This window comes from Corticium candelabrum, chromosome 1, assembly GCF_963422355.1.
Source record: "Corticium candelabrum chromosome 1, ooCorCand1.1, whole genome shotgun sequence".
NCBI lineage: Eukaryota > Metazoa > Porifera > Homoscleromorpha > Homosclerophorida > Plakinidae > Corticium > Corticium candelabrum.
In genome coordinates this window covers 4,092,675-4,107,688 of record NC_085085.1, presented here as the reverse complement: position 1 = coordinate 4,107,688, position 15,014 = coordinate 4,092,675, and the positions used below count along the sequence as shown (strand labels likewise).

At 42.4% G+C, this 15,014-nt stretch overlaps 3 protein-coding genes across 3 annotated transcripts; 1 reads left to right on the top strand and 2 right to left on the bottom strand.

Annotated features, from left to right (window-relative positions):
- Positions 1–117: 117 nt before the first annotated feature.
- Positions 118–1,003, bottom strand: LOC134179174 (uncharacterized). The gene has a single exon (XM_062646071.1). It carries the CDS (start codon positions 954–956, stop codon positions 321–323), a length of 636 nt encoding a protein of 211 aa, XP_062502055.1. The 5' UTR covers positions 957–1,003; the 3' UTR covers positions 118–320.
- A 77-nt stretch (positions 1,004–1,080) lies between these two features.
- Positions 1,081–3,071, top strand: LOC134185814 (dihydropteridine reductase-like). The gene is made up of 8 exons (XM_062653695.1): positions 1,081–1,204; positions 1,273–1,365; positions 1,523–1,619; positions 1,753–1,840; positions 1,908–1,960; positions 2,012–2,120; positions 2,701–2,784; positions 2,847–3,071. Exons 1-8 carry the CDS (start codon positions 1,115–1,117, stop codon positions 2,947–2,949), a joined length of 717 nt encoding a protein of 238 aa, XP_062509679.1. The 5' UTR covers positions 1,081–1,114; the 3' UTR covers positions 2,950–3,071.
- LOC134185824 (uncharacterized) lies at positions 2,954–3,652 on the bottom strand. Its single transcript, XM_062653703.1, has one exon. The coding sequence runs from the start codon at positions 3,624–3,626 to the stop codon at positions 3,048–3,050; it is 579 nt and encodes a 192-aa protein (XP_062509687.1). The 5' UTR covers positions 3,627–3,652; the 3' UTR covers positions 2,954–3,047.
- Between the last annotated feature and the right edge of the window lie 11,362 nt (positions 3,653–15,014).

Here is a 15,014-nt window from a genome sequence, read left to right as displayed (position 1 = left end):
TCGTGTGACGCACCATAGTATGTTGATGTGACTCTCCAAATAGCAACCCATTTGACCAGCTGGCTAAACTTGGCAACTGTTTTACGTATCCACACGTGGGGTGAGGTGAGGAGACCACAGCAACGGGTAATTAACTAGGAGCTATTACACCGAATGATTGTATTCTCATCAGATATCTTCAAGACATAATAAAATAAACATAAATCGTAGCTTTTCTACTCCAAATACTACAATACTCTCCCAACCTATAGTTTTTAATTATAAAAATGTGGTCAATTTGAACTTTCTCAGTTGCGGAACTTGTAGGTACACTAGAATCTCTACAGAATATTCGAGTTTTCCTTAGAACGCGGTAGAGGAAGTTGTAGGTATTCTGTCTTCCGATTTTTGTCCTGCTGCCGTGCAAGAGCGTCGACCGACAGCAGCTTGGAATTCCAACGTTTTCCACTCTGCTGTGATCGCTCCGCTCTCGTGCCGGTCACGTGTTGTCGGACACTGAAAAGGCTCTCGCACCGAGACTGTAGTGACTGAAACCTGCCGCTGACTGTGATCTGCGGCAATTCGCATCTCCGATTGCGACTGAATGCCGCTCCCGGCGTCGGACAATGAGGCCGGGACTGAGTGAGTGCCGAAACACCCACCTTCCTCTGCTTGCTCGCCTCCTCTTCACGCGCCTGAACGAGCGACCTCAAAACGAAAGAACGAGAGCGGAGACTTCGCTGCTGTCTCTCGATGGCGTTCTGAACTCGGTTTTTCTCTTTGATGAGCGACGTTTCAGCTGTCTTGAGACGGAGGTTCTCTCTTGCGTTGGCCGTCCACAGCCAGCGGAAGGAGTTTGTGCTCAGTCTTCGCGCTGTGTAGAAGTCGGCTTCGTCCTCGTAGTTGTGACTTTCGTCTTCGTCGCCGTTCGTCGTCGGTATCGTCAACGTAACACGTTCCCTCCCATCTCGCCACATTCTCTGAATCGCGTAAAGTGGGCTGGTATTTCGCGTTGCTAGTACATATCCTTTCAAGTTGGCCTCGGAGACCAAATGCCTGTATGCGCACTTTGCAAACCTCGGAAACCAGGTGCCTGTATGCACACATTGCACGTGCACTTTTCATTGCAGTCAAGATGGCGTCGTCGGCTGGTCGAGTGCTTGTTTACGGAGGAAAAGGTGCTTTAGGGTCTGCCATAGTGAACCATTTTAAGTCTAACAATTGGGTAAGACGTTGCAGCACGTATTTATGGCAAAAGGCTCCCGGTTTGGATACTGAAATTTCTGTGTGCAGTGGGTAGCTTCAATTGACTTAATTCCGAATGAAGACGCACACAGCAATATTGTCATAACGAAGACAGACTCTTGGACGGAGCAAGAACAAGAGGTGAACTGCATGTCAAACCTAGCCTGCTCTGTTAGCTGATTTGCAGTGATTTGGAGTGGTTTGCATCATTGAGTTGCTTGGAATCATTTGAAAAGAACACATTGAAAATGGCTGAGAAGACAAACAGACTTGTAGTGCAATAGGTTGTACATTGTAGGTTTTGAAGGCTGTAGAAGGGAGTCTGGGTGATGAGAAAGTGGATGCGGTGTATTGTGTAGCTGGTGGATGGGCTGGTGGAAACGCAGCATCCAGTGGTAGGTGCACCCACTGGACATGTTGTTGTTGTGTGTGTGTGTGTGTGTGTGTGTGTGTGTGTGTGTGTGTGTGTGTGTGTGTGTGTGTGTGTGTTCTTGCATATTGCTTATCGTGTTTCATCGCCCTGTACAGCTCTCGTGAAGAACTCTGACGCCATGTGGAAACAGAGTGTCTGGTCGTCTGTCATCGCCGCTAACATCTCATCCAAATGGCTAAAAGAGTAAGGTCACATAACAATTCAGTGAAAATATTTGATGAACTACATGATATTGATGTGGATACTGCAGGAATGGAATCTTGGCTTTGACTGGTGCCAAAGCTGCTCTCGAAGGGACACCTGGTAACTAATTATTTTTGTACTATTTTCAATTATTGAAAAAATGGCTTGTAGGTATGATGGGCTATGGATTGGCAAAGGCGGCTGTACACCAGCTAGTCAAGAGTTTGGCTGCAGGTGACAGTGGTATACCAAGTGGTGCGGTCGTCACTGCAATTCTTCCGTAAGCCTCAGTATTATCCAGTCACGTGTTTGCTTTGCGAAATCACGTGTGTAACCACGTGCTAGCTGCAGTGCACGCACCTTTTCCAAGCGGTATTTTTAATGCATGTGTGAGACAGCACTGGTAACAGGAGTCTAGAGTAGTACCGTATAACCGGTTATTTCTGCGAGCATGGTATTTCTGCGAAGAAATCACGGAGTGCACGAATAGAATTCGCAGACATCTAGGCTTATCCTCGGAGTCCCAGGCAGTCACTGGTCCGGCACATGTTGCAGTACGTAGACTGCATCGTTTTGGTATGAGCATACATCGCTATTTCAGGCATTGACTATTACACCAGTGGAGGCTGGCGTCGGAGTGGAGCCATCTGCGAAGTAAACCGCGCTGTATCCAACGTGGCTAGATAATGAGCACAGATACCGGTAACCAGAGTAAAGCGGTGTCTACTAGTCTAGAGTAACTGTCTGTTTGGTTGAAACGCAGAAATATACGACCGCAGAACTAACCGGTTCTACGGTATTTACTGTAGGAGCTAGTGTGTACTCGCAATTTGTTTGTTTTTATTGATTTTTGTGTATAGTGTAACACTCGACACACCCATGAACAGAAAATTCATGTCAAATGCCGACATGACCAAGTGGACTCCATTAGAATTTGTAGCAGAGTGGGTTGAATTGTTTCTCTTCGTAATATCGTTACACGAATACATCATTTATGTTATTGCAGTCTCTTCTATAAGTGGGCTACGAAAGCAGAGCGACCAGAGAACGGAAGCCTGCTGCAACTCATCACAGATGAAAGGAAGACAAGCGTCGAGCCGGCAAGTTGACTCGTTTACTAGCCGTCAGAACGACTAACGCCAAATGTCTCTACAAGGTTGCATTGAACTCCATTAATTAGTTGCGTTAAAAAGCTAGCTGCTAGCGTCTAAATCTTTTGTTTTACTCCATCGTTTGCGTCGTCTTCTTGACTACCCGTTCCGCTGCCACATTGTGTTGTTACATCGTGTAGACTACGATAGACCGCCGGACGCTGCGACCATTTCGGCATACGGACGTAGTTGCAAGAGTAGGTGTCCCACCAGTCAACGACGCCATCTTGTTTCTCGTCACTCTTCTCGACGTTCGACAACGACGCCATCGACGTCGCTAGCTTCAGTGGCGGCAAGGTCGTACCGCAACTTTCTTGTGTAGCCGTCGACTGCGCTAGAAGGTTAGTCTCGCTCTTGCTCTTCCATAGCGACGCCTTAGTCGTTGCCAGTGCTGGTAGCTTGACATTCGACGCCTTTCCGATTGACCAATCTTCTCGTTCTTCCATCGCTTTCAGAGTGGCTCGTGCCTTCTCCGCGCTAAGATCCGAATATTGACACTTCAGGTTGACTTTTCGCTTGGCGAACTCTCGTTGGCGGCGCAGCTGCTCTCTGTCGATTGCTGTCGATGCTTTTCGGAGTTGATTGGTGAGAATTTTCTGTTTCGTCTGCAGTATCGTTTGCGAACGCGGAGCCATCGACGTGGACGTTGTGCGTTGGTGTAGACCCTTATCAGCCATCGCGTCGTACTATTTGTTATGTATTGTGGTGCAGAAATTAGAAAGTGTCGAGAGGCACCTACAATAAGTGCAGGACGTGCCAATTCGATGATGTCAATTGTGACATTGTTTGGTGTATGTACACTACGGTGTCAACACGGGCGGTTGGTTGGCAACTGTTCCACTTTAGCTGCTTGTAAATGCGTAAACGTGTGGCACAGAGCTACTTGGAATACGTAGGCTGCATGCCCTCGTGCACCACTTGCATGCAATTCGTAGCTAGCTAACGCACGCGCTTTGTAGACTCGGAACACGTGGTCAGTACATAGATACCGGTGTTTGTATGTCAGTGAATTGAATTGACTGAGTAATACATGCAGTTCAAATGCTATACAGAGATGTGGGATTTGGACGTTTGATCATGCTTCTCTAGGTCTACGAGGCGCGCAGGCTGTTTCGTTCAGTTGTCTATTTGCACCTGCTGCAGACGCATGACACCTGTGTGTATGTCTAGAGTCTACACTGTTGTACATACATAGATGTTGTGGCAAACTTATTACAGTTGAAACGTTGGGTATCGCACACCACCGAATACTACCAGACACAATTTCATCGCCAAATGCATGTCCACACTTACTGTTCTAACGTTGACGCTTCCAGAGACGGCAAATCTAGACACCGGTTCTTCTCGTTTTGTCTTGTCTGTAGGCTACGAAGTTGTACTTCCTTCAGGAACACGAATGCAGTCCCTACTGGTGATTGTTCTTCGTTTCTCGTCAGGCGTCTTGATGCTGTGGTTGATACTTGGCTTGTATAAAGGTGCTAGTCTCAAGCGAGTAGTGAGCTGAGAACGACGCGAAACCGGCGGTAGTCTCGTCGTTGCGCTTTCCATCCGCCTGCGTTTGTCAGCAGGCAGTTGGTGCCAACTCGTTACCGGCAGTGTTACTCCACCTTTGTCTATCCCCAAATTTGTCGTCGCGGGTCGTAGATGTCCTACAATGACCGACTTGGGAGCCGAAATTTCGATTGGAGTGATGATGAGCGCACCCGTTGTGGGGACCCGGCCGGTTGTGAGAGCGATTTTCATCATGACGTCGCTTGTTGTAGCTCGAAGAGACCTCGGCGGCCGATGGACGTTGCGGTGACGTAGGGCTGCGCTTGATAGCTCCTCCTGTCTCTCCTTCAGCCGTTTTGATAGTTGCCGGAGCTCTCCGGCTTGTCGTTCTTTCTCCTTCTTCAGTCGCATCTTCTGTTTGTCGAGTTGATGGGATTGTTTCTGCAACAAGTTACCTTGCCGGGTGTTCATTGCTTGAGCGGTTCGCTCGCAGTTTGTTATGGGGACTCGCTGGAGTTCTTCTTCTAGGGAGGCGAAGGGATCCAGCTTCGTTATTATCCGCTGACGGTTGGAAGTACACGTATACACTGTTGACGAGCTTTGCTGGTGACAAAGTTTTATTAATTAGCAACTGTTTTAGCGTTTTGTTAGTGCGGTAGTTTACACTTTATGTTGTAAAGGAAGAGGTAGGTAATGATGACTTCAAACCCTTGACAGTACGATAGTGGAGCGATCAAGTGCACAGGTTGGAAGTTTGCTGCGTGCGTTGCCTTCGTCATTTGTTAGATGCACTGGTGTGTGTGTGTGTGTGTGTGTGTGTGTGTGTGTGTGTGTGTGTGTGTGTGTGTGTGTGTGTGTGTGTGTGTGTGACCACTGTGGGGTAAACGTATAGTTATCGTGTATTTCAATATTTTTAGAGATCAAAAACACACACTAGGAAACACGTTTGCAATTGACTAGATCGATGTAGATAGGTGATATCAATTAATTAATATTGACATTGTACTAATAATCATCAACGTTTGCCAGATGGCAACTGTTGTTAGTTGGTGTACTTGTGTTAGTTAATAAAGTGAGCCTTACTAGCAAACGTTCATACAATAGGAAATACAATAGGAAAAAAAATAATTAAAGACACACATTGAAACTGTTACTCTGTTGCTGTATATAGCCAGCAGTAGCTGTTAGCTAGTTCCACTTGACTCACTAGTAGCTAGACGGCAGGAGTCTGCGCATGATCTGCTCAGAATTCCGGTCAGAAGTATCTTGAGTATGCCAGTTGCCTGGATCATTCTCTTCATCTCGATGAACACATCTCACACATGAAATACAGCTGCAACGTTCAGCTCCTCTAGTGTCATTGTCATGGTAGTTGGAATTGCTTCGTCTCAGAGATATGTCGCATTTCATTCGTTTCCAATATCTGCGAATTGAATGTAAAAATTTCTTTCCTGTGAATGTGTAGATGAGAGAATTAACTGCTGGACTGATTGAGATGAGAAGAACACTTGCTGCAGTAAAATCTTTTTGCCCATTCACTTTTGTTAGATTAGCTTCGTCAAAACGATCTATCCAATGTAGTACACTGTGCCCATGAGAAAAATCTCGCCAGAACCGCGTCGGTATAGATCGGAATAGCGACGGAATGATCGGAATTTAATCGGAATTCAATCGGGATGAAATCGGAAAACAGGAAGGCAAAATAAGTCGACGGCTTTGATCCTGAGAATATCCCGGGATTGCGAAGCGTTGAGCGCTGTGGTGTTCAGAAACTCAAGGTTTAGTAGTGCCCGGATAACGACAACGGTCAGTTGAATTTCGATACTTACGAACGTCTCTGACGGTCTTTCAACAGTTGTTGCTGAGCGTACAAAAGTATTCGATTACTCTACACTTACTGGTGAGTGAATCTATGGTGCGTAATCGTAATGGGCTTCTTGAGCACGTACACGCATCTAGAATAGGCTACTTGTAGTCCAGGGTTCGAAAAACCGGTCGCCAAGTCGCCAAATGGCGATCTCTGTTACAGAAATGGCGACTATAGTCAAGCCTAGGAAGTCGCCGTGCCGTAGGAATGGTAAACCTTGACGAAGATCGACTTTACAAATTTCCGACTTTAGTAGGAGCTTGAAAACTAGTACGGCGTAATCTGGGTACACAGAAACCTCAACTTTTCTGTCTACATGAACGTAAACTGTCCACCCGTTTGTTCCGTGGCCCTGAAGCGCTGAAGCGCGTGCACAAGGAATGACACTTACCTGCGCCTGGGAAACATTTAGGTAATTAATTAATTAAAGAAACCGCACGCTGGGCTCGATTTTGACTGGCTTCCCGTACAATGGCGTGCATTCATCACTTACGAAACTTGAAATGTGAAAGAGAGGTCGAAGCCAGAGCAATTCTAACCGAGACCGGCGAATACCAATATTCCCGGAAGCCAGCTACTAGTTTCTTGCAACTAGATTTGATGGCTCTGATACCAGACAAAGCTCCTGCAAATGTAGCTGTGGGCGCAGACGGAAACTGCCTCTATCGTTGCTTTTTGTTGGGCACGAAAATTGCCATTAAGAACTACGGCTTCGCACTGTTCGTGAGCTCGTGCTCAATTACATCAGTGCTGTAAGGTACACGCGCTCACAAGGTGTCAGGGAAGTCTGGCTTTTCTCTGCCTCACAATCTACTTGTCTAGTGTTACTTATGGTAAGAACTTAAGTATGAGATAACGGAAATATGGCACGTGTACATGACGTCTGCAAGGAGAGACTGTGGCCCAAACTGTTGGTCGGTTGGTCAGTTTATACTCTAGGATGTCAAACCCTTGAACCTAGATATTAATCTAGAGAATGAAGCACATTCTGTGCCTGCATGTGGTTACGTATACATTGCCGTATCATACTATTGAACTAGGATGAGTGTAACAAAAAGTAAGTAGACTGTTTACTAATAACTTCTGAGCATCACAAGTAGGCGTGGCCCGCGTACATTTATTGAGGGGCGTGGCATAATAACAATTGCTTTGGCGGATTTCTTAGGTTTTCGAACCCTGTTGTACTGTAACTCAATCAATTTACAGGACTTATAATCTAGTATGAAGCAAACTTTGCTTGTTTGATAGTTACAATTAACAGATATGTGATGTTGAGAACTGTTTGGTCATACTACTGCTGAGCATGTGACGGCCGGCTTGTTAATTAATTAATTTGCGGGGTTAATTAACTAATTATTTATTTGATATTTTTAGAAATGCTACTGTTGTTCATGCACGTTTTTGCATTCTATTTTACAGCTTTGAAAATATTTGTAACATTCACTTTTTATTCACTTTCAAACTTGTAGGCAATTGAAACTAGAGGAAGTGCAGAAAAAGCATGTGTATACTTTGTAGAAGTAGGCGGAATTCTAATCCTAATTTTATTAGAACGTACATCATCGCCCTGCAGGGTAACAGTTTGCGTGCTTTTAATTAAGTTACTGTCAGTCATGTTCACTCTGTGTGTGTGTGTGTGTGTGCGCGCGCGCGCGTGCGTGTGGGTGTGGGTGGGTGGGTGTGTCAAGTCAGATTCAACCCTTTCTTAAAGAATTACTTTTTGTATAATATCTGCTGCAGGAACTACTAGTTGATCGTCTCCCTATTTCGACTGGAAATAGGTTGTTACCCACTAGGTCATCCAGTGATTCGGAGCATGAGATGGCCAACGTGGTTTCTCAAATATTCTAAGTATGGCGAATACTGTTTCATAATTATATCAGCTGTTGGTGATTTTGACACTGTGACAGCTTCTTTTGCTTTTACAATAACTTTTGGCAGAGTAGATTGTGTTGTTTATACTGATTTGAGCATAATGGCTTCTGACAGTAGAAGTGGTGTGTACCTCTGGTTCCATTCCCAATTTTCTGATTGCTGCATTGAGTTGCACTTGCATAGCATTACTCGTTGTCATTTTCCTTGCAGCACTTTTTGGTTTAATGGAGTCTGTCTGCAATCAACCTGTTGGGATAGATCAACACACTTCTTAGTAGAGAGAATCTAATTTTGAGAAGGACTGACAACAATGACATGCAGTTATTTGTACCTGGCTATGGGCTTTATCAAGCCAAAGTTTTTTGTAATTGTTATAGCTGCTGGTGGGAATTTGTTAAGCCAATTCGTTGGCAATAACTTTGGCACCGTTTTCATTAGAGCAATAGCATTTGTAATCTGGATATGCATAGAATGTAGCGTGCAGTATATTGTGTCATAACAATCAATTCTTGATTGACTGCATACATATCATGTACCATGTACTAACTGTCGCATCATTCCATTCAAATTTTCAAACCAAAATAGGGAATATCCCCAGAGTGGACCCACTCATAGATGTAATAAATGGGTGTGGTTTGCTTACATTTCACGTGAGTTTCATTATCAAAGCCATTGCGTGTTGTTCGTTTCATAACTAGTAGTCGTCTCAATTGGTTAGTTGTGATGGTTTCAGCTCACTAACGCAATTACTGATGTGCGACTTGCTGTGTAGTAGACTATGACAGAAGATGGTAAATCTACTTGTCGACAACACCAGTAACGAAACCACAGTGGACTTTGTGTATAAGTTTTACGAAACATCTGAAGACGGTAAGAAATGGAAAACTATAATGTATTTGGCAAACGTAATGTAATTAATTAATTAAACTTTATTTTGTATCTCTAGTTTTGTCCAGTGATCCTTTCCATGCAGTTGTGTGGATGTTACTTTCAATAGGAATTATTGGCAACATATTGGTTGTGGTGTGGAGGGTCACACAGAAAAGAGAGCAGAGATCGTCTCCTGTCTCAATCCTCATCATCATGCTATCAGTATCAGACTTCTTGTATTGTATTCATTTGCTTCTTCTGGAGAGCCTAGTGGTTGATGTTGATTTAGACCAAACAAAGCATCTGTCACACATTTCTGCTCACGACATGTGCATGACAAGTGCATGGCTGTCTTGGTTTTCTTGTCTCACAGCTCAGTGGGCAACTTTTAATATTGCAGTTTACTTGTTTCAAGCAATGAGGGAGTTCTGTTCTCGCTGTTGCTGTTCACTGGTTCGCAAGCGAAATCTGGTCATCACAATCATCTGCCAAGTTTTGATCAACCTTGCAGTGATTACTGTTTACGTGATTGAAATCGACAAAAAATACATTAGTTTTGGTACTGATTCCTTGTTTGGTCTATCACTACAAGATTATGACAAAGATACAATCCATTACCAAGATATAGATATAATCAATGACGTCGTACATATAGAAATCTACAACACGACAGAATTTTCTGTTCACTCAAGACGTGAACGTATTGTCGAAATATTTGGACGTTGCGCTTTGACACAGTCAAATGGATATGGATCTTTCTGTAGCGTTAGTAAATCATTCACACACGACAACCAGACAACGATCTACAATTCCAGTGTATGTATAATGAATAGTCTTGCCGTCAATAGTACTATTATGAACTTTATAATTAGGATTGAAGCAACAGTAATAGCATTAATCACAGCTTCTCTAAATACTGTTCTTACATTGACATGTGCTTTTCTCTATTTACTTGTGTGTCTAAAGCTTCGTGGAAGATCAGCAAACATAACGGGAAGATCTGACATGCACAAACTTCAATTGCGTTTGAGTGTAATTGTTCTTCTGGACACTCTGTGTTGGATTCCTGTCACTGTACTACATTGGATAGATTTTAACGTACTTAATCTAACAAATGTGAATTGGCCAAATGATTCGACTGCAACAAGTGTTCTTCTCATCTCAATCAGTCCAGCAATTAATCCTCTCATCTACACATTCACAGAAAAGAACTTTTTACATTCAATTCGCAGACGAATGAAATGCAACATATCTCTGAGACGGAACAATTTCAACTGCCACGACGATCACGTTAGAGGAGTTGAACGTTGCAGCTGTATTCCATGTGTGAGATGTGTTCACCGAGATGAAGAGAATGATCCAGACTACTGGCATACTCAAGATACTTCTGACTGGAATTCTGAGCAGAGTAGACTTCTGCCGTCTACCAGTGAGTCAAGTGAAACTAGTTAACATATTCACATCAGCTGTTGCATGGCTAAAACAATAAAGAGTAGTCGTTTTCAATGTGCATGTGTCTTTAAATTTTATTGCTATTGTATGAACGTTTGCTGATAAGATTGTACGCATGCTCACTAGATCATGTGTTCTAGACACAAAATCAAATATTAAATGATATTTGCCATCTGGAAACGTTGATGATTACAATGTTAATATTAATTTGATATCACCGATCAACAGTGATGCTATCCAGTTGCAAACGTGTTTTTAGTGTTTGTTGTTTGATCTCTAAAAATAAAATACACGTTTACTATCATGTTTTGATATCAACAAAATAGTCCAAATTGTTATTGCAATTGTATACAACTTATACGTTTATAGTTAAAAAATTAACTAATTTAAATATGTATAACACTAATTGTAACAAAAATTGTAATAAATATTTAATTAATTAAAAATTTTAGAAATGCATTGAGTTAAGAATGTTACAATCTACTTAGTTAAACGTTGTTATGGCGTAATTACTGTTGAAACGTTAACCAATTTTACGAACACACCAAACTATAGATTCGCTTCCAAAACGTACGTGTGTGTGTGTGTGTGTGTGTGTGTGTGTGTGTGTGTGTGTGTGTGTGTGTGTTTGTCTCTCTATCTTTTCTTTCTTTCTGTCTGTCCGTCCGTCCGTCTGTCAATCTGTCTGTCTGTTTGTCTGTCTGTCTGTCTGTCAATACATATATTTTTAATAAATGAGCTATAGCACCAAAGCAATAGCTAATCTAGCTACGTGTCCATTACATCCAGTACATAGTGAAAACTGGTTAAAACTACAATTCACACTAAATACACTATGACTAGTACTAGACGAAGGGACCTATAGTCCCGGTCTGTAAATGCTTGTCTGTCTGTATGTATGTTTGTATGTATGTATGTGTGTGTGTGTGTGTATTTATTTATGTATGTGGCTCAATTGGTTAGAGTGCGCAGTTGCAGATTGGCAGCATCCGGGACCTTCGGATCAGAGTTTGAGTGCGGGGGGCCACATACATAAATTCCCTAGGGCAAGGAACTAACATACAATTGCCTCTCTCTCCGGAGTGTCAGTTCTGTCCAGCAAGTATGAAGTATGAAGTACAGCAAGTATGACGTACCTAGTGACATGATAGAGTGACTGTTGAAAGTTTATAGTATAGCAAGTTTAGTCATTGCAGTATCGAACCTGGGCCTTAGGGGCTCTTGTATGTACGTATGTACAAACAAAATAATGTCAAAGAGAGAGTGTGTGTCTGTGTGTGTAAGTGCGTGCGTGCGCGTACACTTTGCCTCGGTATTAATGTTAGACGTCCTATTGCAATAGACTCTGGAATGGTTGTACGCTCTGTTGGGTCTGGTGCTCCACTCAGTAAAGAAGAAATCACCAATGCTATTAAAAAGTTAAAAAATAATAGAGCATCTGGTAATGATGGAATAACAGCTGAATTACTGAAAGCTGGGCCTACGGAGCTTTTTGATTGGCTATCTGAGCTTCTTCAACAAGTTTGGTCTTCAGGAAGAGTGCCACAGGATTGGAAAGATTCAGTTCTTGTCCCTGTTTTCAAGAAAAATGACAGACTAATATGCGACAACTATCGTGGTATTGCATTACTCAGTGTACCTGAAAAGGTATTAGCAAATATTCTTCTGGAATGACTTAAACAGTCAGTTGAACCTCTACTACTAGAAGCTCAATGTGGTTTCGTCCGGGTACGGTAGAGGAACAACTTGATCAAATATGGTTGGTTCGTCAGTTAATTGAAAAGTCCATTGAACATGAGTGTGCCGTCCATATTTGTTTTGTTGATCTGGATAAAGCTTTTGACTCCGTACCTTGAGAAATTCTCAGACTACTTTTGAAAGAGAGAGGCATTGAGGAGCAAGTTGTACAATTGATTGTGGACATTCACGATGGAACACATTGTGTTGTCAAATCTAGTGGTGAGAAGTCATCAAAATTTGAAGTTACAACCGGTGTACGTCAGGGTTGTGCTATGTCTCCTGTATTATTTAATCTCGTCGTGGACAAGATTGTATGTGAAGCACTAAACAAAGCTAAAGTTGGCGGAGTAGAAATTGAATACAGGAAAGAGGGAAGTCTCTACATGAACTACAGAGTCAAAGCTCAAGGAACAAGTGTCATTAAAGCTGCTATGTATGCTGATGATTTAGCTTTAATTGGAAAGACCTCGGGTGAACTACAAAAGTTAGTAGACAGTCTACATGAGTCGTGCTGTAAATGGGGAATGAAAATCAGCATCAAGAAAACAAAAGTCTTGAGCATTGGTTACGAGCAGGCACGTATTCTTCTTGACGGTTCTGTTCTTGAAAACGTTACAGAGTTTACTTACTTGGGAAGTACCATGAGCCAAGATGGTGGATGCATTGCTGAAATTGATGCTCGTATAAGCAAAGCAAGTAAAGATTTTGCTTCCTGGAAGAAAAGGGTATTTACCAACAGGCAGTTTTCAATCTCCACAAAGATGAAAATTTTTCGTGCTTTGGTGAGACCAGTTTTGCTATATGGATGTGAGACTTAGTCCGTTACACAACTAAACTTGCAACGCTTAAATACATTCCACATACGGTGCATCCGATCGATCCTTGGTGTCTCAAGATGGAATAAAATCAAGAATTCAGACAATTTAGAACGAGCGTGTGAAGACCCTAGTGCTATGACAATACAGAAACAACGATTGCAATGGCTGGGCCATCTGCTACGCATGAGTGACAATCGTCCCCAAAAACAACTACTTCGCAGCAGACTTAGTAATGCAACAAGACCAACACATGGGCCTAAACAGAGATGAATAGATGTTGTCACAAGAGACCTCAGATCATTACATATCAGTCTTCGTGATGCTGGTGATCGTGCTGCTTGGAGAAGCGCTATTACGCTGCGTTGCCAAAACCCATAGTGGGTATGGTGGAATCAAGGTTGCGTGTGTGTGTGTGTGTGTGTGTGTGTGTGTGTGTGTGTGTGTGTGTGTGTGTGTGTGTGTGTGTGTGTGTGTGTGTGTGTGTGTGTGTGTGTGTGTGTGTGTGTGTGTGTGTGTAATCTCTCGTAATAATTCTCACTCAAAGGTTGTTCAAGTCATTATCATTCACGTGCTCCACGTGATCACACGAAAAATAGGCGGGACATAACTATACTTATGCATCATTGTGCGGGTGTACTGAACAAGCAACAAACAAAGCTGCATTTTGAAACAAATTAAGCTGCAGCTAACAATTTTGAAAGCAAAAAATTTTTTGAATTCTATACATTAATGTTGAAAACAATAAGAATGTGTAGGACGATGGTAAGAGCGTATGGAGGACATCACTTTTGCTGCATGCGTTTATAAATCTCACTAGAACATGAAAGAATTAACGTGCTGTCTAGTACAGTATTACAATTAATTAACAACAATGCATATACAGCACGTCTGTCTGTTTTATCTCAAAAACAACAGTCAACAAAAGACAAAATTTGTAATAAAATGATAATTTTGCAATTGGTGACAAGTATATCTCTACATTATTCCCAGCAGTCAGTCTTAGTTACAAATGTTTAGATTTGATAAGTGGGCGTGCTTTGTTTACGTGATTGCTGGTGCTCGGCGATTGCACGTGAGTTTCATTATCAAAGCGATTGCGTGTTGTTCGATTCAGACGTCGGTAACTTGTACAATACTCGTCAATTGGTTAGTTGTGATGGTTTCAGGCTTTCAGCTCACTAACGCAGTTACTGTCAAATTTGTAGTAGACTGTGATAGAAGAGGGTAAATCTGCTGGGGACGTTGTGTATCATGACTATTACGAACCATCTGAAGACGGTAAGAAATGAAAACTATAATGTATCTAGCAAACGTAATCTAATTAATTAATTTAACTTTATTTTGTATCTCTAGTTTTGTCCAGTGACCCTTTTGATGCAGTTGTTTGGATGTTACTTTCAATAGGAATTATTGGCAACATATTGGTTGTGGTGTGGAGAGTCACACAGAAAAGAAATCAGAGGTCGTCTCCTCTCTCAATCCTCATTATCATGCTATCAGTATCAGACTTCTTGTATTGTGTTCACTTGCTTCTTCTGGAGAGTTTGGTGGTTGATGTTGATCTAGACCAAACAAAGCATCTGTCACAAATCTCTGCTCGCAACATATGCCTAACAAGTGGATTGCTGTCTTGGTTGTCTTGTCTCACAGCTCAGTGGGCAACCTTCAATATTGCAGTTTACTCGTTTCAAGCACTATAGGCGGGTTCTGTTCTTGTTGTTGCTGTTCACTAGTTCGCAAGCGAAATCTGGTCATTACAATCATCTGCCAAGTTTGGATTAACCTTGCAGCAATTATTTTTTACATGATTCTATACGAAGACCTCTTCATTAATTATATTGACAACATGTTTGGTCTAACACTACAAGATTATCACAAGAATCTAATCCACCAAAATAGAGATAACGTCG

Excerpts from the sequence above, each read along its gene's own strand:
- LOC134179174 (XM_062646071.1), bottom strand. The coding sequence starts at position 956 with ATGTGGCGAGATGGGAGGGAACGTGTTACGTTGACGATACCGACGACG.
- LOC134185814 (XM_062653695.1), top strand. The coding sequence starts at position 1,115 with ATGGCGTCGTCGGCTGGTCGAGTGCTTGTTTACGGAGGAAAAGGTGCT. Across the intron at positions 1,961-2,011 it reads TGCTCTCGAAGGGACACCTG|GTATGATGGGCTATGGATTG; the intron begins GTAACTAATTAT and ends AATGGCTTGTAG. Across the intron at positions 2,785-2,846 it reads CCATTAGAATTTGTAGCAGA|TCTCTTCTATAAGTGGGCTA; the intron begins GTGGGTTGAATT and ends ATGTTATTGCAG.
- LOC134185824 (XM_062653703.1), bottom strand. The coding sequence starts at position 3,626 with ATGGCTCCGCGTTCGCAAACGATACTGCAGACGAAACAGAAAATTCTC.